Genomic DNA, 22,948 nt, shown 5'->3' with positions numbered 1-22,948 from the left:
GGCCCATGGACTTATGTATGTCGAGTTTGCTTAGATATTCCCTATTCTGATTCTCTTCCACCAAGGGTAATACACAAATGCCTCTAATTAATTTGATATTAGAAGTTAAGGTCTTTTTAACTCTTTTTTTTTTTTTTTTTTTAATTTTCCCAGAAAGGCAGTCTTCACGAATGATGTTACAATTATGTCATTACAGAGAACAACGCAGTGAAGCTTGCACAATGAGAGACAGACAGACATCTGGCACTCTGGTTAAATCTTATACACACACATATAAAAACACACACATACAGATGTATATATACATAGTCATGGCAAATTTAATGTTAGCCATGTGCAGCAATGCCTTATGTGTTTGAACATAACTGATTAACCTAGGCGGTGCACCACAATAGCATGCTTGCTCTGTTTCCCATGCTTAAATCAGCTTGTTCAGAGCTAGCTCGGTTCTCTTCCCATGGCAATCTATCAGGCTGGTCCTGATGAATCATTTGGTCCTGATGAAATCCCAAAACTGAAGCACACAGGCACATCTGGGCACAGGGCCTGGGCTTCCCCAGCTCACACGGCCCTCTGCTGATAGTGCCTCGATGAGCCTGCAACAGGAGGCTCCTTTGTTTGCAGCTGTCTGAGATCCTCCTTCCTAAGACCATGGGCCTTCATAGCTATGGGCTACATAAACTTAATAATGCTTTTACATTACATTTCCAGAATGGGTGAGTGTGTGTGCTCTCTCTGTCAGTCACCCTACCTGTCTGACACTAGGGCTGGGGAAATTTGTGGAAGAAGAATAACATCAAAGAGGAGTGTGTATTTGTGCACTCCAAATACATTTCAGCTGGATTGTGGCACTGACTTTTCTGACTAGTGCCTTTCCATCAACCTTACAAGTTCTCTAACACCTTTAATGACCTTGTTTACTTTCTGCTTTATCGACAGCTTTAGAGTAGTTGAACACCACGAAGATTTTCTTCCTCAGAGGGAAAAAAAAGGTACCAGTAGATAAATCTAGACTGCAGAGCAGATGTGCTCTCCAGCCTCTTGCAGTTCTGCTTTTCCAGTTACTCAGTGTCACCCCCTTACTGGCACTTCAGCTGATAATTCTCACATTCATGTAACACAGAATCACTATCACTGAGGTGACCTGTAAATCTTTTGCCTGGGGCTGGTGTGAGGAAAGGAGAAGCAGGCCTTTTATATAGCATGCAGCTAAAATGGTTAAAGTCACATCCAACTAGCATCATTGCAAGTAAAGTAGCAGAAGAAAACCAGCTTTCCTCTCCCTAGTATTGCAGTGGCCAGCACGGCCTCCCAGTATAAATCCCAAGAGGGTTACCTTAAGAAAAAGCAGTCCTCAGCGACTACATCAAGTGCATTTTACATGCACATATGTCCTCATCCCACTCCAAAACAGGTTTGGTTTTGTTCACTTTCTGGGCCAGTGATACACTGGGGAATAGAAGCACAGAGTTGTGACTGCTCTGTATCATCATGCAAAGATGTCACAGGCCAGGTACTAATTCCAGCATGATCTGGACTGAATCCAGTCCAAAATAAAGCCATTCAAAGCCACTACTTCCCAAATGCTGTAGGGTAGAAGTATGCCAATTTAAAATTTCCAAAGGACTTGGGTAAATTATGAAATGTGAAAGAGCAGTGAATGATTAAAGTACTTGCTGACCTAGCCTAATGAAGTAGCCTCTTTGATGGGTGATAAAAGACCTTTCAGGAGCAGCAGCTTCAACTGCTCACAAGTTTCTACAATTTAGCCACTCTCTGCTATTTTGTTCTTACCCAATTGCCAGAAAATTTTGCACATGACCTTCTGCACTTTCAGAATAGACAGTAGTACCTCAAAATCTGTTTCCAGCTTTGAAAATGTTCAGGGCTGTCTTTGGTTACCTTGGAGGAAAAATGCATCATGGAGAACAAGTCCATTATGTAGGTAATACAACCAGTCATGGCTACTTGACTTTTATTTTTCTGTCTAGTCCCCAAACCAATTTCAAAACTGGAGCTGGAAGCAACATTTCTGAGCGTCTTCGAGAGTTTTGTTTCTATGTTCTAGATGCAAAAAGGACTCTCAGCTTTTACAGAATGAAATCTTGAGACTAATATGATACATAAGGAAACTGATTAACAAAACAGATGGACCGCAAAGATTTTTGACATATGATTATTTGCTTTTATGTTATAATTCATTCTTTATAAATAACTGATTAAATCATGAAATGATTCACCTAATTTCAGCAAATCTGTATTTAAGTAGTCATTTCCATACTCTGCTTTGACACCTGCTTGTTTGTTTGTTCATATTTGCTGTATGATCAGCCTCCTACTTTGTATGTTTTCAAGGCCTGGGACTGACTCAATTCTGTATTCATACTAAATATTAAAGGAGTTGTGATCCAGTCATATTTGAATTTGTTTATTGCCATCACTATCCAAATATTAAATAATAACTCACTGAAGCAGTTAGCAGGTTTTTGGTTCTTTGTTTTTTTTTGTTTTTTCTCTCTTGAGATGCTAATGTTAAAAGAATTGATGTTATTCCCAGAACCATGTCCTCTTTCCATTAGTCTTAGGGGAAAAAATTAAATTAATTAATTATAAAAAAAATAACCCCATAAACTCTCAAACTTCAAACTTTGCCGCCAAAGAAGCACTACTACTAGTTACACCTAATACCTTTTTCCATTTTCAGTTCTCCTCCTCACTACGATCTGTTGTTAAAAGTAGAGTTAATTTTAAAACAAACAAACAAACTTTATATTTCAAACTTTTTTTTTTTAATCTGTATTTTTACTCTCTGTACATGGATGAATGCATTTTTTTTAAAATTATTTATTATTTTTTTTCCCCCAGATTTATCTAGGTCTTTGTATAACTGTACTGTTGTGCCTGTGCAGTACCATAGTGTCACTCCATAGAATAATCTGTAGATTTCCTAGAGGATAAAAGTTCCAGAATAATTCCTCCCAGGTATGTAACACTAGCTGTGGGATGCAGCCGGGCTGGGAGAGAGGTCATAATGTGCAACTCAGTCTTACTTTCTTGGCTACATTCAGCCTTAATTAGAGTACAAATTTACCAGAGATGATAGCAGTGTGGTGGGAATGGCTTGTTTTTATTTTTGCAGTGCCTTGCAACTCATTTCCTACTCTTACGCACAGTAGGTCTCTCTGCTTGGATCTCACTGCCCAGGATTCATTTCTGTTTGCCGGGTCATATTGTCAAATGTTATCTCTTGCAGAAACATGACTGGGACAGAAACACATGATCTTCGTTATATTACACATGGCAGAACAGTCTCCCTCATATAGCATCATGTTGAAGTTGTACATATGATGACAGTCCTTTTTTCCCTGGTCATGAAACAACAGCTGGGAAATCGAACAGTTCTGGTTGTGTCAGGCATGAAAGTATGTTGCAGGGGTGCTGTTAATTTTAAGTTTTCACCAGTTGTTCACATAGATACAACTGTTCCTTCATATTTTTAATTATTAAGATTTTTTTTTTTTTAAAAAAAAAAAGACCATCTTCTTATAGACCGTGGTTTAGTGCAAAATCAAAATGCTCTCATAAAGCATTTTAAGAACTAAAGATGAAAACTGCAATCTAGGAGACAGGGTTTATTGCTTGCACACTAGCCCAGAGAGGATTGCCATTAGCTGAGGTCATGCTGTCAGCCTGGCAAAGATAATGACTTAAGGCAGAAGGATGCCTGCTTCATGTTGCACAGCACACTCATAAGAGTCAGCATCTAAAAGAGTATTATCCCTCAGTCTTTCTCTTGGCACAGTTAGCAGCCGCTACATACCAAGACCTCTGCTACCGGTGCCAGTTCTTGCCACGAGGTTGTGACTGTGACCAGCTGTATCTTGAAATAAGCATCTCTGCTGCTGTCTATTGTGTGGATGGAGAACTTTATAGCTTTTATAATACACATGCCTATAGTTATAGTTGACGTAAGAGGGATTTAAGCACACTCTCCTGCAGCCTGTGTTAAGTTAGACATGCTCTGGCTCACTCAGGGAATGACAAGGACACAGCTGGCCCTGGTGCTGTGCATGACAAAAAGCTTGTCCTTTAGACAGCACAGTCAGGTTGCCTCCCCTGGGGTTCAAGTCTCCTCTGTCACGAACTTCCACAGAGCACATTCTGCTTCCTTACTCTCCTTTTCCCATCTTCACGGACTGCAGCCAGTCTCAACATGCTTCTGCAGCAAAATTAGCCTGAACGCTGAGCGTGGTGCCAAACAAGGTGCCTTACGCAGGCAGCCCGATAGAGTCATGGATTGTGCAGCTGAGCTTCGGGCAAGGCAATTAAAAACAGCTCGCCTATCCCTAAAGGTATGTGGAATAAGAGCTGTGCATGTGGATACCATTATTCAAAATCGTCTGAAAACAAAGTGAGTCTGAGCTGCTGGGCTCACCTCATAAAATGGATGCAGTCATGCTCCTGTAATATTCTCTAGCTTTCATGCAGCACCGTTCAGCTACAGCTTTTTGATGGCCAAATTTACTCCTGGTATAAAACTGCTTTACTATCTGAGTGATTGCTCTGCAGATAAATTCAGCCCTAGATAGTGGTTTAGATTATTTTTATTTTTATACCCTTTTCTCCACATAGATATAAGCAGTGGAATAAACATACAAGTAAAGTATTTCAAATACAAATCAGAGGAAACAAAAGCCAAGAGGAAAGGAGTGGCTTTATACTAACAGCACCAGGGTTAGGAGTTAGGAAATTTTGATTCTCAAGGCTTCCTGAGTAAAGTCACTGCCTCTCTGCACTACAGGGTGATATTCTTCATCACCTTGAACAGCATCTTACTGCGCTTATCCTTCAAAGACTTACACATCTGCTCAACTTTTCACACTTTTTAGCCCTCATAATAAGGAGGGGTTAAACTCTCGTTAAGTGGGTGGGTTTTTGCTTGACAGAGGTCATAGTTCCTTTGGTGCAAACAGCTGCATTTCTACATTGAAAATAAATAATTGAAATTAATTCAAGAACACTTGTTCTTGCAGTATTCTCCTGCAGGAGATGAACCTGAGAAAGGATATCCCTTAGTAATTGTTTGAAGGTCATAGCACTGTGTGGGGAGACTGGCTTTTCTCAGATTTCTTTTCAGATTAAGTGTATTTTATTGAGAGAAGAACGTATTTTGACACATGAGAAAGGTGCAAGGCCTTCAGGTGTAAGTTGAAGGAGAAATGTGGACTGGTTTAGGGTAGTTTAAATCTCATTATCCTAACCAGAGGCAGCTTAATATTAACTATTTCTTCGGGGAGAGCAAACGCACACTGCTCTACACGCGCCACAGATGAGAGATGTGTGGAGATAGGAAAAGAACATGAGGAAACATGAAGCTTTCAATATGCACTGAAGGAAGCAGAGCGACACACAGCTGGGGCATGCTTGTGTACGTCCGGGTCTGCCGGCGACCACCAGGTCACCCACAAAGCTCCAAGGCCACCCACACGGGGACACCCTGAGGGCCCCGCGCGGCCCCCTCGCCCTCCCCTCGGCACCACGGCGCACGCGCCATGACGGCCGCCGGCCGCCACAGCGGGGGAAGGGGAAGGCGGGAGCGGGGGGCGCCGCTGCGCCTGCGCGGGCGGTTCCCGGGCAGCCGAGCCGAGCGGAGCCGAGCCCGGCCGAGCAGGCGGTGTGCGGCCGGGCATGGTGAGCAAGGGGCCGCTGCTGCGCCTGCTGACCGCCATCAACCGCAGGAAGATGAAGCTGCTCACGGGGCTCGCCTTCGTCGCATACGTCGCCTGTGAGTGAGCGGGCGGGCGGGCGGCCGTTCGTTATGGGGGCGGCCGGGGGTCGCCCTTTGTCCGCCGCGGGGCTGAAGGGGAGGCGGCGGGGTTGTTCCGCGGACGGGCCTCGCGTCCTGTCCCCCCGGGGTGAGCGGGGGCTTGGTCGGTGGCTGCCTGGCTGCAGAGGCCGAGGAGAGGCGCAAAAGGTGCTCGGGAAGGGGCTGGAGGAAGCGTTGACAGGGCTGTTGGTGGCTGGGGTTGTGAGGCGTGAGTCAGGCTTTCGGCTCTCTCGCCCTTCGTCCGGATTCATTCCGTCGCGTTCTTCGCGTGCAGCGTATTTGGGGCTGGCCTGTTGTGTTTTCAGACGTTTCTGCAGGTTTTGTGTAGGCAGCGCGTTGTGGGGAGGGAGCTCTGAAGCCTCGTCAGCGTGGCTGGAGCCAAAGAGCTCGCCTGATGCTCCGAAACACGTGCAGGTGAGCGAGCTTTGGAGGCGGGTGCCTGCGAGGTGTGTTTAGGACCCCCTCTGCACGTTTGGGAGAGTGGAGAGATACAACTTAAGCATTTCGGAAGAAAGCTGCTGTTTCTAGCCCAGAAACACGAGACAGGAATTCCCTTTGCTGCCATATGTTGCCGTGTTTGCCAGACCTCATTATTTACTTACCGCTATAGTTGTTGCAATTATATGCCAGACCCGACTGTTAGGACAGTTTGTCCAAGTGACTTCGGGTTCCCTGCATACTAAAGCCAGAACGGCTCAGTGCCTGTTCTTATTTTGAAAGGGCTTGATATCTTGCCAGAAATGAAACTTAATATGAAAACAAAGTCACTAGGCTGCTCTGAAAATACTGGGGATCAGTGGCAATTGGCATGGCCACTGGGACCTGGCCAGCGATGAGATCTGTGAACGGTAACAGTGTTTGCTTTCTGGGTAAAAGCTAGCCTTAAGGAAGGGAAACACTGCCATCTGATTTTTGCTGTAAGTCACAGAAGTCTTCCCAGTGCACATTTCTGGTGATTCTTTGGGGTTAAAAATCAGGAGAGGGACTGCAGATCGGTGTGGCAAAGGGTAGCTTAAAAAGGGAGTAGATTGGTGACTGACTGGAATCTGCTTTTGCAAATCTACCGTGCAGTTGCTGTGCTTTTCCATCTTTTCACTAGCAGTGTAGTAAAATCATTAGTTACGGCTCTGGTGCCTTCAGCATAGTATGTTATGCTGGCAGAGATGCCACTGATCTAATAGATTGTAGAGAGACTATTTTCTGTTATCTTTTCTGTGGGAATGACTGGGATCCCAGCCCCCAATCCTGCCAGTGTACTCCTTGCAATGTTACTGAATCATCGCTGTTCTCTGCATGCCGTCAGATAACGCGAGGCTAAAATAGCATAGAATTTGAGAAAACTGAGCTTGTGGTGTAGGTGTATGTGCTGGCACTTAGTACGTTCCTTCTTTCTCAAGTGCTCTCCAAATGACTAAGTGTTTTCAGGCTGTGCACATCCTTCCAATGAATTTCCATTCAGTGTTAGCGCATGGGGACTCAGATTTGGAGCACATTATGTTTCAGGGAATGAAATACTTGGAAGTACCTTAATTTTTTATGAACTAGGAGGTAGGAGTTTTCTGATAGTGTCATTTTGTTAGTTTGTGTATGAAAACCTGGGAGAGTGTTTGGAGAGTGTATTTTGGAAGAGTGCCTTATTTCATATGAGCTTATATATTCATAAGCTTCTGCCTTTGAATGCAAATTTGTTAGAAATGTGCTTGAAGAACTTCTTCATTGGAGTTAGCAAATGATGGGAAGAGCTTATTGCAGGCGGTTGAAAGGCTCTCAGCACTCTCGCTGTCAAGAGTCATTGTTCTTGGTAGTTTCACAGCTCATGGTGTTGGATGCCTGGGCTGGCTTAGGTATCCCTGCTCCACATCTCTCACTTCCCACCAGTCTCCTCCACGTACAAGGGCTTAAAACTCCTGTCCTGTGCATCAAGTAAAGGAACCGGTCTGGGTAATGTCACCTGGCAGTGTCGCCTTCCCTTTTAGGTTATAACCAGCTCCCAGTGGGCATTCAGACAGATGTTTTGGCCCAGCTGAGAGGTGGTGCAATGGGGAAACGGGGAGCTGGGAGCAGTGATTGACAGTGTTGCCATCACACACCTTGCAGGTTCTACAACTAGTGTCTAATATAAGGAGTTTAGTTAAATTTGGTTAAAGTACTACCATGATGTGAGGTGCACAGTCAGGCCGATGTTACCTTGGACTCTTACGGACCGCAGTGATTTCCCTAATGCACTTACAGCAAGAAGAGTCTTTGCTTTCCATCTGGGGTTGAACTAGTCATGTTTGATGTCTCATTTTTGTAAGTCTAATTTCTGTTAATTTAAAAAATCATTGTTCATTTGAAACGGCCTGCGCTACACAGTTTTTGTCTATAAATAAAAACAGAACCCAAATGGAGCATTCCTATGCAGTAGGCAGTAAAAAGTTGTAGCTTAAGCAAATGTCCTCTGGCAAAACTGAAGTGAATAGAGTTTAACTAACACTGCCGTTACTTTACCTCATCTGTAGGCCCTTAGTGAAAGAGGTGATTTTTGTTCCCCGTCACACAAGTGATAAATCTGGAGATCCTGCAGCTACTGAGCTGTCTGAATCACTCTGTAATCTGGTAGAACGCTGCTCTTTTTTTTTAATTTATTTCAGAATTAGCTTATTTGAATCACTTGCACTGCTGTCTCCTTCTGTGAACATTGTGTTGCTATACTGTGCTAGATATAATAGGGGGCCTTGCCCAAAGGTTGAATTGTCTTTACCCTTTTAAAGGAACAAAGTTTTATTGCTACATCTATGCTCCTATTTGATCCCCTGCAAGGTACTGCAGGAGTGCTAGTGCCAGCCGGGGGGGGGATGTGGGTGGTGGCCCCAGAATGAATCCTTTCAGTTACAGGCTGCACTTGCATCATCTTGAAGCCATTGTGAAACCACGGCTTAAGAACATGAGGTAATTATAAATGCAAGTGAAATGGATTTAATTGATTTTTATTGTCCATAGCAAGAGAAATGTACACATCATAAAACAGCAAGCAATTAACAAGGTTCTGGAAAAATATCCAGTGTAACCACTGAGCAATTTATTTACATGCAGACTGAATTTAAAAATAAAATAAAAAGGCCCACCTTTTTGTGGGTTGGTAAGTCAATACATAGATACCTTAAATTCATTTCCTTGGAAGTTTTGAATGTTCATTCAGCTTTATACAGGCATGCTGAGGTGCTTCAGTGAGGCTGTCTTTATAGAATTAGACCCTTATTTAATTGTTGGATGTGGACTCTAAAATCTTGTAGCCAGGATTTAAAGACCAGAGCTTGTCAATCTACGTGGTTTGCTTTAATCTTGACGCTACTCTAAATAGTCCACTGATGTCTTGGTATAACAAGGGAGTTGCATGTTCTTGCTGAAAATAAAGGAAGAGCTCTATTTCTGTTGAAGTAGAGCAGGTTTTCTTTGCTCGTTTGTAGATCAAATAGTTCTCTGGAAGTATGTCAGTAGCCTTGTTCATTTTTCAAGAGAAAAAAATGAATAGTAGGGTGCTGTCAAGAGATCTGAGATTAAGACCTCGCTACTTTTAAAAAATAAATCAAAGAGCAGCTACTAAAACAACTTAAAAACAAAATGTCAAAATATTGTGAGTAACGTACATCTTGCGGTGTAGTAGCTTGACTTCTCCCAGCATTGTGGGCTTCCACAATTGTTACGCTTCGTTTTATAAGGTTAGCCATTTGTTCTTGTCAGATTTCTATCAGCTAGGAAGAGTGTAACATCCCCTTCTCGGAATATCAAGGGATGGGGAAGCTGATCGGTTTAAATCTTACTGGGCTCTTGCGTGCTGTATGTATAGCATTTGTTCAAAATGAAGTTTAAATACCACTTAATGTTGTATTCCGATAAGCTTTTACTTTCACTTCCCGTGATAGGAGAATAGCTATGAATTTGGTCCTGTTTTACTGCTTCTGGCCGGCTGTCTGAAAGTTATTTAGCGCTGCTTTTGAGAATAGCAGGAGCCATTCTTCCTCCCCCGACTGTTTTACAGCAAGGCATCAGGATTGACAGGCCAGGGATGATTCAGGAGTGGTCTGATGTGACATCAGGCTCGCCTGCTTTTTGTGTCAGCATGCCACGGATTCTCCACCAAAAGAAAACAAACCATAAACATTTGCTTTCTGACTTTATGTCCTGCAGAGCAGCCTTTCAACTGCGGGTTTGTGCAAATCAGTTTACTGTCTTCAGCAGCTTCCAGTTCCCTGCTCGTCAGGCTTCCAGCTAGCTGTAGCCGTGTACCTTACGAAAATGTATTTGTGGTCCAGTAGCAATTTTGAGTTTAAGTCAGGAATAGACAGATTTCTATTCTGTTTTGCTAGCCATGATGGTTTTACTGTGCGGTGTTTTTTTTTTGTTTGTTTGTTTGTTTTTTGCTGTGTCAGAGAAACTTACCCATACAGTTCCCCACATATCTCCATTTAGTATTTGTCTTCATGTGGCACATGCAGGAGTGATGCTGTCGTTGTTCTACACCAGGACACTCTTATGGCTTTCATCTTCTTTCCTTTCTGCGTTTTTCAAAGGGAAAGTGTTTCCCTGTCATTTATATTGCTTATCTCTTTTCTGGAAGGTTGGTTGACCAAAGCAGAATTTGATTTGTAAGTTGAGGTAAGCTGACACAGTGACCCCCACCTCTCTTTCCATAGGGGAGAACAGAAGTTGAAAACCACCAATTTAAACTAAACTTTACTTTGGTCAATCAGCCTTTAAGAAAGAAAATGAGCAATGTAAAGGAGAAAGGCGAGCATTTCCCATTTGCAGAAATTCTTGGAGGGAAAGCAGATGTTCCAATTATTTAAAACTGCCTTCCAAGTTGCTAAAATGCACTAAATACATATGCACAGATTTATATTAGATTTGCTGTAATTTCTTTTATTTAAGCATATTTCAGGTGTATAAAACACTTACTCCTAGATCTGCCAAGCTTTACCAAGGAAGTCAGTGTTCCCACTCAGGTGCATTTCAAAAAAAAATATTGCTACAACTTTAAGAAGCATTTCTTCAAATTCAAAAGTGTATCAGGTAGAATGTTTAGTGCCTGCCTGTTGTGGGAACTGAAAGCTAACCTTTATCATTTCTGCCGATTTTGCTTTTTGTTTTACTTTTAACCTGCAGTTAAAAAGTGTTGCTTTAAAGGAAACGGAAAAACTGTTTTTCTCAAAAGAAATTTTGTGCCTTTGAATTGTGTAGATCAGATTTACCTGGAGGTAAATGTCATTTCATAGGGATATTTTATTTTTTTTTGAGCAGCAGCTTCTGCTTGAGGAAAGACAGGTTTTCAATTCTCTCTCCAGCTTTACATGAAAAGGGGGCACAGGAGCACTAGCAGCTTAGATCACTGAAATTTCATATTGTCAAAACAATCCTGACCTTATTCAGAATGTAATTATTGCACCCAGTCAGGTACAGGTGAAAGTCCTTCTGTTGGCTCCCTTGGGAATTCATACCTTCTGTAGGCAACCAACATATTTGTAAAACACTTTTTTTTTTTTCAGTAACTTCAGATCTTGGAAAGTTTTGTGGTGTCCAGGTACACTCAAATGTATGTAGTGAATGAAATGGAAGATCCTGATTGAAACTTAATAACTGTGATGAGCTCTTTGGGATGAAAAACATGCGTACATTCTGTTGGTTCTGTAGTTGCTGTAAATAGTGGGTGTTTCTGTTGGTAGTAACGAATTTCTGAATAGGATTACCTTGTTTGTGGCAGAGCACAGAGGACAGACAAAAATGGATGAGTAGTGGTGAAGAACGATATGCTAGAGATAAAAGATAGAAAAGAGTAGAAACATTGAACAGAGAACTGGAAAAAAAGGGGAGGGGGGAAGCAGAAGAGCTGGAAAGAATTTGCCAATGGAAAAATGAAGACCTCTGTTCAGCCTTTAAATGATGGTGCGAACTGAAATGTTGCCATCAATAAAATATGCATTAATAGTTAGCTTACCATCCAGTGTGAAGCTCAATTAAGTCTTGTGAAGAAAGAAAATGTACATAATGTTGAATCTGAAAGCTGTAGGAGTGTATCAGCTTGCCAAAGCTGAAGTATTCCTCCTTAAGAAAAGGTTCAAAAACGTTGTCCTGTGTTGCTTGTCTTTTACTAGGGGATGAGTAGCTGAGGAGTGGCATAGAATGATGTTATCCAAGCTGAAGGTAAAGCCCCTGAAGAGCAGCACGCTCTATCCCGATGTCTTGGGAACTTCCCATGTGGGGAAAGCTGAAGTTCCTATCTGTTGTCTTTGATCTGGGGCAGGAACTTTGGTGTTGGACAAGACCTTGGTTCAGGAAATCTAATGCAAAGAACTACTTGCCGTACAGAAATCTGTATCAACATAAAAGAGATTTAAAAAAAAATGTGCAACTCTAGTATTTTTTTAGATTCAAACTATTATACATTACCCAAAAGCATAATCCTAAATTTCACCCAGGTGACATTTCCTAATACAAAGCTGTGATTCGTGATTGTGTGGTGTTATATCTACTAATATTGCAACATATTCTCATCAATATGATAACTTTCCTACAGCAAATTAAGAAACGACTGGAATTAACAGTTAGGATATGACTGCAATTTATTTTTTTTTTTACTGTTGCAGAATCTAGACTATAAAATGCAGTTCAAAATACATTAGCCAAATAATAGTATCCTTTATATCATTCCATATGTAACTGAGATCTGCAAATAATTTTTTTTTTTCAAAGCATATGCAACAATCAACATTTCATGAGCTCCCTGTGCGTACTTTTCCATTCTGTCTAGTATTTCTCTATAAAGAAAATGCTTGTTTCTACTAGGAGACCGAAGCTGCTCAGCAACTATGGAGATTGATTTAAGAAAAAGTCCTGTTTTTAATGTCATTGCATCTCTCTGAAATAAATATGGCTGAAGCAATTCACTCTGGACATTCGAAGGTTAGGATTTTGCTCTAGAAATTCAGGTAACAACTGTGTATCAATTCATAGTGTTCCCACGTGTTGATTCTGTTGATTGCAGAATCCGTTTGTAACCAAAATCCTCTTGTACTCTCCTATTCTGAGGAACAGAGGACGTAAGGAGGGTAATACAGGGAAAATTCTCGTGGTTTCAGCTAAATCTACTTGGGCAAAAGGTCATATAAAAGTTTCTTTAGCTAAGTGTCTTGAAAATGCAAACAACGTAACCATTGTGAAGAAAATGGTTTTAAAAGGGTTGCATGTGTTGTTGCTCATAGTGCAAGTGGATCTTCATAGGCATTATGGCTCTTGCTTTTAAATACATTTATTTTAAAATGCACGTGATCCTGAAATAAAACTGTCACTAATAATTTAAGATTATGAGTGTTAATTACTGTTGGTGCCTTGTGATAGACTATGACTTGATTTTAATGTCATTTAAAGAGACCCAGAGAAGAAGGATCATCCTGGGGTAAAGGCACAAATTTCCTTTGAGATTTTTTCCTACCTTCAGATTGTGTTAGTGTTACTCTTCTGGCTCTTCAGCCTGTTGTGGATGAGTTAATTAAGGCATGCAGAGTTCTCAGAGTAGTAATCTGTGTTTTATTAAAATGTATACAGTAAGTATTACTGCAATTGACAGACTCAGAGGACAATCAAGCTATAACATGCATCCTGTTCCCGTATTCTCGGGATCTAAAAGAATGACTTCTGCCAGCTGTGAAAAACAGCTGGTTAGAGCCAAAAGGCTATGATAGGCAGGGAAGTGTCCATTTAGTATTGGATGCTGTACACAAATTGCTTGGCTTTTCTGTTGTACTTTTTTGTGCCTGAATTACTAGGTGTTTTGTTTTTTTTTTTTAAATTCAAGCCAACCCTGACTGCATAATGTATCTGAAGAATGGCTCTTGAAATGTTCCTTTGGTGAAAGCAGCCCAGTCGTTGCACTGCTCTGCATCCAATGTAGGTTCAGAAATGGTCTTCTGTAGGAAAACTAAACAAATTGTTAAGTTTCCAGGAATATACTTGTACACAGTAAGAAGAAAGCCATTCTTTATTCATCTGTAACTGGCTGCCTTTTGTTTAAGGTAGTTTCAAGAAGTCTTGGAGATATGCAACAATTTTGCCATAAGGCTATGCTTGCCAAATAGTTGCAGCTTTATCTCTCAGGGGCAGGAGGAGAAAAAAGGAGGCTGGGGGGGGAGCACAAGTGATTAATGTTTAATATTTAAGTCTGGTTGACCTCTTTAGTAACAATACTGTGATTAAGGCTTTAAAACACAAATCCCATTTTCCTAAAACTATAGCTCTTTATCACATCCAAGTCATGGCATTCTCCTCTGGAAGCTGTCACTTAAAAGTGTAATATCTATGGGGGTGATTAATGCCTCCAACGTATCTTTAATTTTCATGGTACGTGTAATTAATCCTTGCAAAACCCCTACAATAAAAGTGATTGTTGTTATTTTATGTAAGGGAAGCAGAGGGGAAAAAATGTTTCAGATCAGATGGAATCAAAATAGGACTGCACCTTCCTCCTACAGGCCATTAAATGAGGCTTTCCTGCGTCTCTGAGCAATACAAATACTTGGATCTCTTGCCTAATGGCTGCTTATTATTGCCTTAATCAGTTGTTGGGCGAGGTTTAAAAACGGACTTTTGAGAGAATAAGGCTTTTTTCTTCTCTCTTGTAACCAAGCAATTAAGACACTGATTACAAGTTACGCACCTGTCTGTCAAGTCCAGTGAATTGTGAATTTGTCACTGTCAGAGTTTCAGAGGGTGGCAGGAAGACTGTGAATGCTCTCTGGCTGGATGAATGGGAAGTTTTCATGGCTGTTGAGGGAGAGGATCTCTACGGCTCGAATTGGCATCTGTTACCCTGGATAAGTACGTCCTGAATTAAAAGATTTAGCTTTAGATTTTTCTTGTTGTGTTGTGGTGGTGTTGGTTCATTTTTGTTTTGTCTTAGACTGGCTTTTACACTGAAGTGCTCAGTTACATTAGAATTTGCTCAGATTGGGTCCATTAGGAGTCTGATGCTTGTGAGAGCTGGGTTTGTGCGTATTGTCTGATTCATGACCTGGTATGGAAGCATTTTTAACCATCCACATCTGCAGCTTTTGGTGCCTGAACTTGGTTGGCGTGGGTTTTATGGTGCCTTTGATGATTTTTGTCTCAGATTTTGGTTTGTAATTCTGCATCATTCTGCTTGTGGATTTGGGCCCCGTAGCCTTAATATGTTTTTATCATTCGGAATATGTTCCTTGCTGAATGTCAGACCTGCCTTGGTGTAACCTTTAGGGCAAGGAAGTGACAAGTCCAGGAAATCCTCTGTAAGCCATAATCATACTGCAGGTTCTGCAGCTGTAGAAGACCGATATATACACAGCTGTGATGTGCATTTAAAAAAATAAATAAATCCATGCTGCAAAACCATACCTGTGATCTCTTCAAACTTGACATAATCTAGGTGTGAACACCCAGCAGCAAAAGAAAATCTCTGTAGAGCCGTACATTCAGAACGCTTTGTGAGGACAGGAGGTCCACGCAAACTTCTGTGGCAGGTCTGTGCGTGAGAGATGCTTTAGTGTCCTTCGGATCCTTCTGTGTGGGATTTCCTCTATGTGGTTCATTTTGTATTTTTTCCTTTTTTTTCAGTGTTAAAACTTCCAGGAAGTTTGACTATTTTTGTAAGAAGGTCACTTAGTCCTACAGAGTTGTGATATCGAGCACAGTATTTTTGGAAATAGATGGATGCTTTTCTGAGTTCCCATTCCCTGCTGTGGAAACTGAGCATGCACAGCTAACACGTTTCCTTTAGGAATCCAATTTCTTGTATGTAGTGTAGCTGCACGGTTTTTTTTGCTGCAACAAAACCAGCAGGATGGTATTTGTGGTGCAGCTGGTGACTTTTTTTTTGTCAATTCCTGCTTCACCAACTAAGCCCAGATGTTTCCTGACATTGCACAAACAATACCTTACATTACTTGTATGGGTTTCGGTAGCCCAGAAAAATAACCGACTGTAAGTATATCTGAGTGATGTGTAGCTTGAGAATTCTGTACCTATAGTTATTACATGATCATCATTCACTGTAAAAAAAAAAAAAAAAAAAAAAGCTTTGCCTTTAATATTATCACGAATAATTCTAAAATCCTAGCCACACAGTAAATAACTTGAATTTACCATTAGTGCTCAAAACTGTCTCTTTTCCCACTGAGAATTTACTCTAATTAATGTAAAATCCACAGTGCTTTTTATTTCAGCTGAATTGTATTGATCATCTATTCTAATGTAAAGCTTCCTTCTCTCTTCCCAAAAGAAGATGGGGGTTTATGATACCACTGCTGATATCATAGTGCCCTCCTATAGTTTGATGGTCAAGAATTCATTTGAATTTCTCTTTGAATGACTCGGCAGCACTCAGCAGTTTAACGCAGTCCAGTAGCTTTGCCATCCCATGAAGGGTGGAACAGTAACTGCTTTATTGAATTCTCACTTGTGTCCTCCCCTATTCCTCTTTCCCAAGCATATTTTGTTCCTTCTGTTGCCCAGAAAATGCCTGTGACTGTAGCTGTATTTTTGTTCTCGTCTCTGTAACGCCTCTTTGCTTGAGATCACTAAATAATAACCATGAAAGTGTATCTGCAAGGCCACAATCTAGGCAAAGTACTTCACTGAGCTGCTACTTGAGGCCTGAAGCACAGCTTGCAAAAACTGAGGTCACTTCAGAAGCTTTCCATATGTATGTTAATACCATAACTGCATGTGGGCTGCAACAATTGTGAAATGATTTTCTGAAGATATTCAGGGTATATTTTCTGTGTTGTTTATTGTTGCAGAGTCCCTTATGTAACTGTCCCACGTTAACCTTATTTGTGTTGACATTCTGAAGTTGGCAGCTCTGTAGCCTGCTTTATAGCTTCTCTCTCTCTCTCTTCCTTTTTCCTTTTTTTTTTTTTTTTTTTTCCCCACTTTAAGCCACATTCTGTGTCCTAGTTGAAAGTGAAAAGGAAAATCTGTGTTCTGATAGTCTTTGTGTAATCGCTTAAACCCTGAATAGTTTCAGAAGATGTTTTCTAGTAGGGAATAGATTCAGCAAATGAATCTTTTCATGAACACGGAGAAACAGCTGATACTTGTTTGCTGTATCATTTCATATAGTGATTTGTCTTTCTTAAAACATTTCCATACAAAATATGTAATAAATGAGCATTGCTGCTCAGTGAGGCATTTGGTTATGTTGCTTAGGTTCTGTTTGAGTTTGCATCACTACTATATATTTATTGAAAATGAGAGAGAGCATGCAAATTAGCACTTGCAACTACTTTTAGTGCAGGACTGTTATGCCAACTCTTTGAACTGGTTCAGCTATTGCCTGTAGCAGCCAGTGCTTTTATCCTTGTCATTCTGCAGTTTCCAATTCTTGTTGTTCGGGGCTATGGGACTTCTTTCTTGCTGTTGCCAGTCTTTCAATATATGTAATAAACATGTCTAGAACTCATTTTTAAGGTGTGCAGTGACAAATTAGAGAATTCTTGTGTATTTTGTTTACTTAATATAGTGTGGGGATAAGAGTCAGATAAATGTATCTGCTGATTTATTGGCCAGACAGTTCCAGGTGTGCACTGGAATAGACAAGCCCTCTTTAATTAAATTGTTCTATTTTCCTTCTTTGTAGTCTCATGTAATCATCAGAATTCCTCCTATACTCCTAAACTGTGTTCTGGTCACTTGGTTTGCTATGCCATGTATGTAACTTACTTAGATGATGTGGTGAACACACTCAATATTGTTTTAAATTCCTTATGATGATGATGGAAAAAATTACCTTATACTGTTACATGACACTAATGTTCTCCCTCTTTTTATTTTCCAGCTGTGTGGGGAAACTTTGTCAATATGAGGTAATGTCTATTATTTTTGTATTTAATATACTTACCTGAAATAAAACGGGTACCATTCTCATCAACATGCATCACTTTATGTCAAGCAGGGAGAAAACATAAGAGCAGCTCACGCTGCTGTTGGATGGTTGCTAAGCAGCTGATACCATTTCTTAAATACAGGGTGTTCAGTCTCAGAAAGGGGTGCAGTGCATGTCTGCTGAAAACCTCATCGAGGGTCTTCTCACATTTCAACATCTTCCTTTGCGTGAGATCATCTTCTGAACTGGGAGATGTTTTCAGGCAAGTTGAAGAGCATAGCTGGGCACGTAGGCTGGGATTCTGCTTTCTTTCGTCATAGACCTGACCGATATATTGGTGACAATACAGACTTAAGCATGGAAAAGTAGCAGGTCATCCACTGTTTACCATAATTCTGTGCCTAGAATTGGAAATAAAGTTTTGAGGAGTTTCTCCCCTCCATAATTAATTGGGAGAGAAGCTGGTGGTTTAACTGCTGAAAAGCAAAAAAATCCTGTGCTATGTCCCCCAGAATTTATGCCCTTAAAAATAGGAAGGCATAACATATAAATGCAAATCATGCAGATTTCACAGTACTGCTGTTTGATTGCAAGTGTCCTCTGGAAGAGAAGGTGAAGAGGATATGAGGACACTGTGTTCCCCACAACAAAGTTTTGCGCATAGGGGACAAAATATTTCAACGTGTTGTTCCGCTATTAAAAGGCTTAGTTATTCTGTTACTGTGCTTAGCAGCACAGAATAAAGGAATTTTGAGGCAAATTAAGAAAATTACTTAGTTTCATGTGGACTCTGCTTTACCCAGGAAAGCTTGCTGTGGGATCTGTTCTTGTCCCAGGCTGTCAACTTTACTTTTCTTGCAGTTTCCCACCCTTGCTACGAGAAGTGTTCAGCTGTTAGCTGAACAGCTGCTGAGCTACTGTGGCTTTCAGATGGAGATATCATTTAGATTACCATGTTATCTCATGATCACCCAACTATGGCAGCTTAGCAGCTGTTAGGTGAGCAGCTGAGCATTTCTGAAGGAAGGACCCTCAGTGGTTTGAGGAGGACAGGCTGTCATGGGATCCAGAGTGTTGGTTCCCTGACAAGCTGTCCTTAGTAATCCTGCAGTTATCTGCATCTACCTTCTTATTTGAGAAGTCCTTTACAGAAAAATTTCTGAAGATCTAATGTTGGGACTCAGTCAATAACATTGTCTTTGTTAGGGTGGAAAAGCTCATTAAAAACTAAACTAGAGTGCCAATACTTAAGCTACAGGATTTCTGAATAAACAATACTGGGTACCTTTTTTTTTCTTGGGAAAACATTTGAAGCATTCACATGAATTTATAAAAACACTCCAGATAACATGGTATGAATTTATTATTTGCTGCTATTAAAAAATAAAAAAATAAAATTCATCATGAAAATATGGTTCAGGGACCGTGTCTCAGCCTATTAATGCACTCTACTGATACGACAAATCCATTCAGTGAGGTTTTTGCCTTAGTAATAGACTGAACTGACTTTAGTAACAGAGTTTTAATGAAGGGTATGAAGGGAATCATTGCTCCGACTTCTAATGGTGTGGCATATATATATCTGCTTAACAAAGGGCCTTCTGTTTCCTTAGGTGTTATGACTGCAGGTCCCAAGTAAAGGAGCTCTGTTTTATTTGAAAGAACTCCATTTTATGTTGGATACCCATGAATCCTCTAGTATGCAAAAAATTACTACTGTAAGGCTTGATAAATAATTCCCCTTTCAGAAAGTTTAGTTTGGGGAAGGAAAAAAAAAAGAATTATGCAAACTTAAGGAAAATTATATAGACTAGATGCAAGAAGTAAAATATTCTACAGTTGTTGAAGTTTACCTAAAGAATGGATACACTAATTAAAATATTTTACACAATTACATGCTAAATAAGACCACATAACTTTATGCAAGACACTAACATCTTAGGCAATCCTCTGTTTTCACAACTTACACTGAAGGACGTCAAGGTATAATCTTGGATTCATTTCAAATGAGTGACGTGCAAAAAGTTAGCATTGCCCATCAAATGGTCACTTAAGGTAAGTTTCAGTATAGGTTTTTTTCCTTGTTTTGTGAAAATTCAAAGTCAAAGCTAGGCACGTGTCCTCTTCTCTCTTTTAGATTGAAATTGTAGTTGTGGCATTGAGAGAAAATGTTCTGTTAGCATACAGTGAACTTGCACCCTCAAGAAGACATCTTAGGCATTCAGATAGTAAAACTACACAAAAACACTTCTGCTGACCCTACCTTGGTGCAATGATTAGACACTTTTCTGGTTAATTTAATTTTCTTTGTAAAATGAATGCCATCTTCAGTTTTATTACTTTTTCCTGCGGGCTTGGTTCTGTTTCTGCCAAACTTTGTGACAAGACTGTAGCTGTTTTCAGTGGGAATTGGACCAAGCACTTTCATTTACTCTGAGTATGCCTATGAAATAATACTAACTTAGGATGCTGTGAAGATACTGTTTTAACAGGAAAAGCTTGATGTTGGTGCAGTGGAGCTAACATTGCTTTGGTATGAATTATGTTTTTTTTGTTTTCTTGCTAACAGGTCTCTCCAAGAAAATGGGGATCAGAAAGTGGAAAGTAAAATAGAGGAGGTCAGTTTTCTAATATTTTTTTTGTTCTCTTTTGAAGACTCAATTTTTCATTTCATATTGAAAGGGACTAGCTCTGTCATTACTCTCCATTCCATTAAAATCAAAGCATTAGATTTATGCATAACAGCTTTTGAACTCTTACAGATTCACGTAGATATGACTTTCTGGAAATAAAAAGGGTACCTCTAAATCTTTCTGGAAGTTATAGCTCTAGAGGTAGTCTTGTTTGCTGCAGAGACTTTATAGAGACCTCCTGACAACTGACTTTCTTGAGTATAGGACATGCACAGATTGTTTCCTCTATCACCCTTCCAAAATATTAAGTATACGTAAGTTTAAGTCAAAATTTGAAACCTTACAAACATGCTTTGCTTTGTTGTCAACTCATGAGCAAATATAGCTGTATTTGTGTTTGGGACTAGTTTGCACTGACAATGCTTCAAGGACAAGTGCTGGCAATACAAGTACTACAGTAGGCATGGGTATTGAGCATGCTGGTGGTTCTGAACTTCTTCATCAGCATCTCTGAATTTATTTCAACCTCAGTTTGCTGTGAAATACTATGAAAGTTCACAAACAGGTCTTTCTCCAGGTGAGTTTAGGCTTCCAATATAATAACAAAATAAAGAATTGAACAGATATAACTGTCCTTAGTTATATGTTATATATATCTTTTATACTCACCTTGAGGTGAGTACTTGCCACCCCTTTTGTGCGTGTTGGTGTGACCATGCTTATTTAGTCTGGTCTGCGTAGTGTCTTGTATTCCTACAGCTTTGTAAAGCAATCGTTCCTCAGGATACAGAAAGAAGCCTAATGAAATTGCTTAAAATTTGGGGAAGGGCTATGTTCTTAGGTCATGTCTGTTGCATTCTTTTTTTTTTTTCAGCTTTTTGCTGAAAAAAAAATGCATTTTTTTTGCATTCATTTGTTTTTAATTCTGGTAAATATTACAACAAACATTCTGAAAATCTCAGTTGTTTGGGAATGGTGAAATGCTTGAAATTTAGTGGGTGAAATTTTTTGGGATCAGAGTTACTTCTCTGAGAAGTTAGGCTTGTCTGGATCTTGTTTTTAAAGCTGTAGTTGTACACAGTACTTTAAACTGTCAAAATAAGTATGGCTGTTTCAGGAGCTATTTGCTGCTCCACAGAGCCAGATGCTTGAGGAGCTTAAAAGAAAATGCAGTATTTCTCTCTTAACATGAATATTCAGATTATTTCAGTTAATTCATGAATTTCCTGAGTTGTCTAGCTCTAACCATTAGTATTTGTGGGAAAACTAATGGTCGTTGGATGATACGTTTCTATTTAATACCTTTTTGAATGATAATCCTTTGATAGCTATCAATTTACATATGTCCCTACACGGTAAATTTTGTGACAAACTTTTAGTAAGCTTAATAACGAGATTACAGGGACTTGCTGATATTTGGCAGGAATGTTAGAAATTCAGGTCCTGTAATAAAGAACCTGAAACTGATGCTGACTTAAATGATTCCCTCTTTCAAAGCAATGAAAATACAAAACAGAAGTATTGGTAGGTGAATTTTATTTTTTCTAATGAATTTCCATTTATTAAGATTTTTTAAAAGACTAGTAAACTAAAAACATTTCCTCAAGTTGTAATGTAAAACATGATACTTCTTTAAATTCACATGTTCTGAGAGAATTGTAACCTTTGCACTGGTGCTAATGTCTCTGCTTCTGTATTTACGTCCACTTAAATAGGAATCATAACGGTGGATGTTCATATCACAAAGCTATGGTACTCATAGCTTTGGATGTTCTTTTGAGCAGCTGCATTAGCTTTGAAGATGCTTTACTTTTAGTGGTAAGCTTAAGGGTATTAGGTGATTTGATTTTGGGGGAAAACTGCCCAAGGATTTTTTGACATAAAGAATGCTTTAAGATAGAAGTTTCTTGGATTATCTTTTGTGAAGCTCTTTGTAAAGACTGCCATGGTTTTTGCTCTGAAGTAACTTCCTATATGAATGTTTTGTCATATGAATCTTACCTCTTCTTCAAAGTTTAAATACTATTCCTTTATTTTTAGGCTGTTGCACCTCTAAGGGAGAAAATCCGAGATCTAGAAAAAAGGTATGTGGTCTTTGCTTGGTTTGGGAATCAGTTTAAAAGTGCAATTTCTGCTTTGTAGCATTAAATTCTGTACCTTGTAGGCTAGAGATACATATTTTGCGTATGCCTTCAATCCTTTTGGATTTTTGTCATATCTGCGTTAGGATGGGCCCTTGAATGCCAAAGGACATTAATGCTTAGGGTAGTCAGGGCTGAATAATCCCATCAAAGTAACTGTGAGTACTAAATTCTTGTCAAGGTCAAATCCTGTGAAGGAATTTGCAGATTTTAGTGCTGCCGGTGAACAGTTTACCATGGTTTAGTAAGTCTAGTACAGGTATGTGCTGAAATACATTGGTTTCAACTACAAGAAACTGGAGGTGTTTTACCTTACATTTCCCATGCTTGTGATCGCTTACCATGGTTCAGCTAATGTACAACAATTTGCTTTTGAATCTTGTTCTGTGCACGTGTTTTGGATGAGCCCAACAGACTGACTTCTCTTAGGATTTGTAAAGGAATGTGATATCTTGAA

The 22,948-nt window shown here is 40.0% G+C and overlaps 1 protein-coding gene across 2 annotated transcripts in view; it reads left to right on the top strand.

Moving 5' to 3' along the window:
• The first annotated feature begins 5,543 nt into the window (after positions 1 to 5,543).
• UXS1 (UDP-glucuronate decarboxylase 1) overlaps positions 5,544 to 22,948 on the top strand; it is a 58,156-nt gene continuing 40,751 nt past the window's right edge. The window contains exons 1-4 of one of the 2 annotated variants that reach the window (XM_080603758.1): positions 5,544 to 5,785; positions 17,670 to 17,697; positions 20,287 to 20,335; positions 22,391 to 22,434. In XM_080603758.1, the coding sequence (XP_080459884.1) occupies positions 5,689 to 5,785; positions 17,670 to 17,697; positions 20,287 to 20,335; positions 22,391 to 22,434 (218 nt within the window). In that variant the 5' untranslated portion in view covers positions 5,544 to 5,688. Of the gene's footprint in view, positions 5,786 to 6,025; positions 6,242 to 17,669; positions 17,698 to 20,286; positions 20,336 to 22,390; positions 22,435 to 22,948 lie in introns of those variants that run through there. The other variant, XM_080603759.1, reaches the window with a different exon arrangement.

This window comes from Anser brachyrhynchus (genome assembly GCF_964034855.1).
Source record: "Anser brachyrhynchus genome assembly, chromosome: 1".
Taxonomy (NCBI): Eukaryota; Metazoa; Chordata; class Aves; order Anseriformes; family Anatidae; genus Anser; species Anser brachyrhynchus.
The sequence above is the reverse complement of the archived record's forward strand: the minus strand, read 5'-3'. Positions and strand labels throughout refer to the sequence as shown.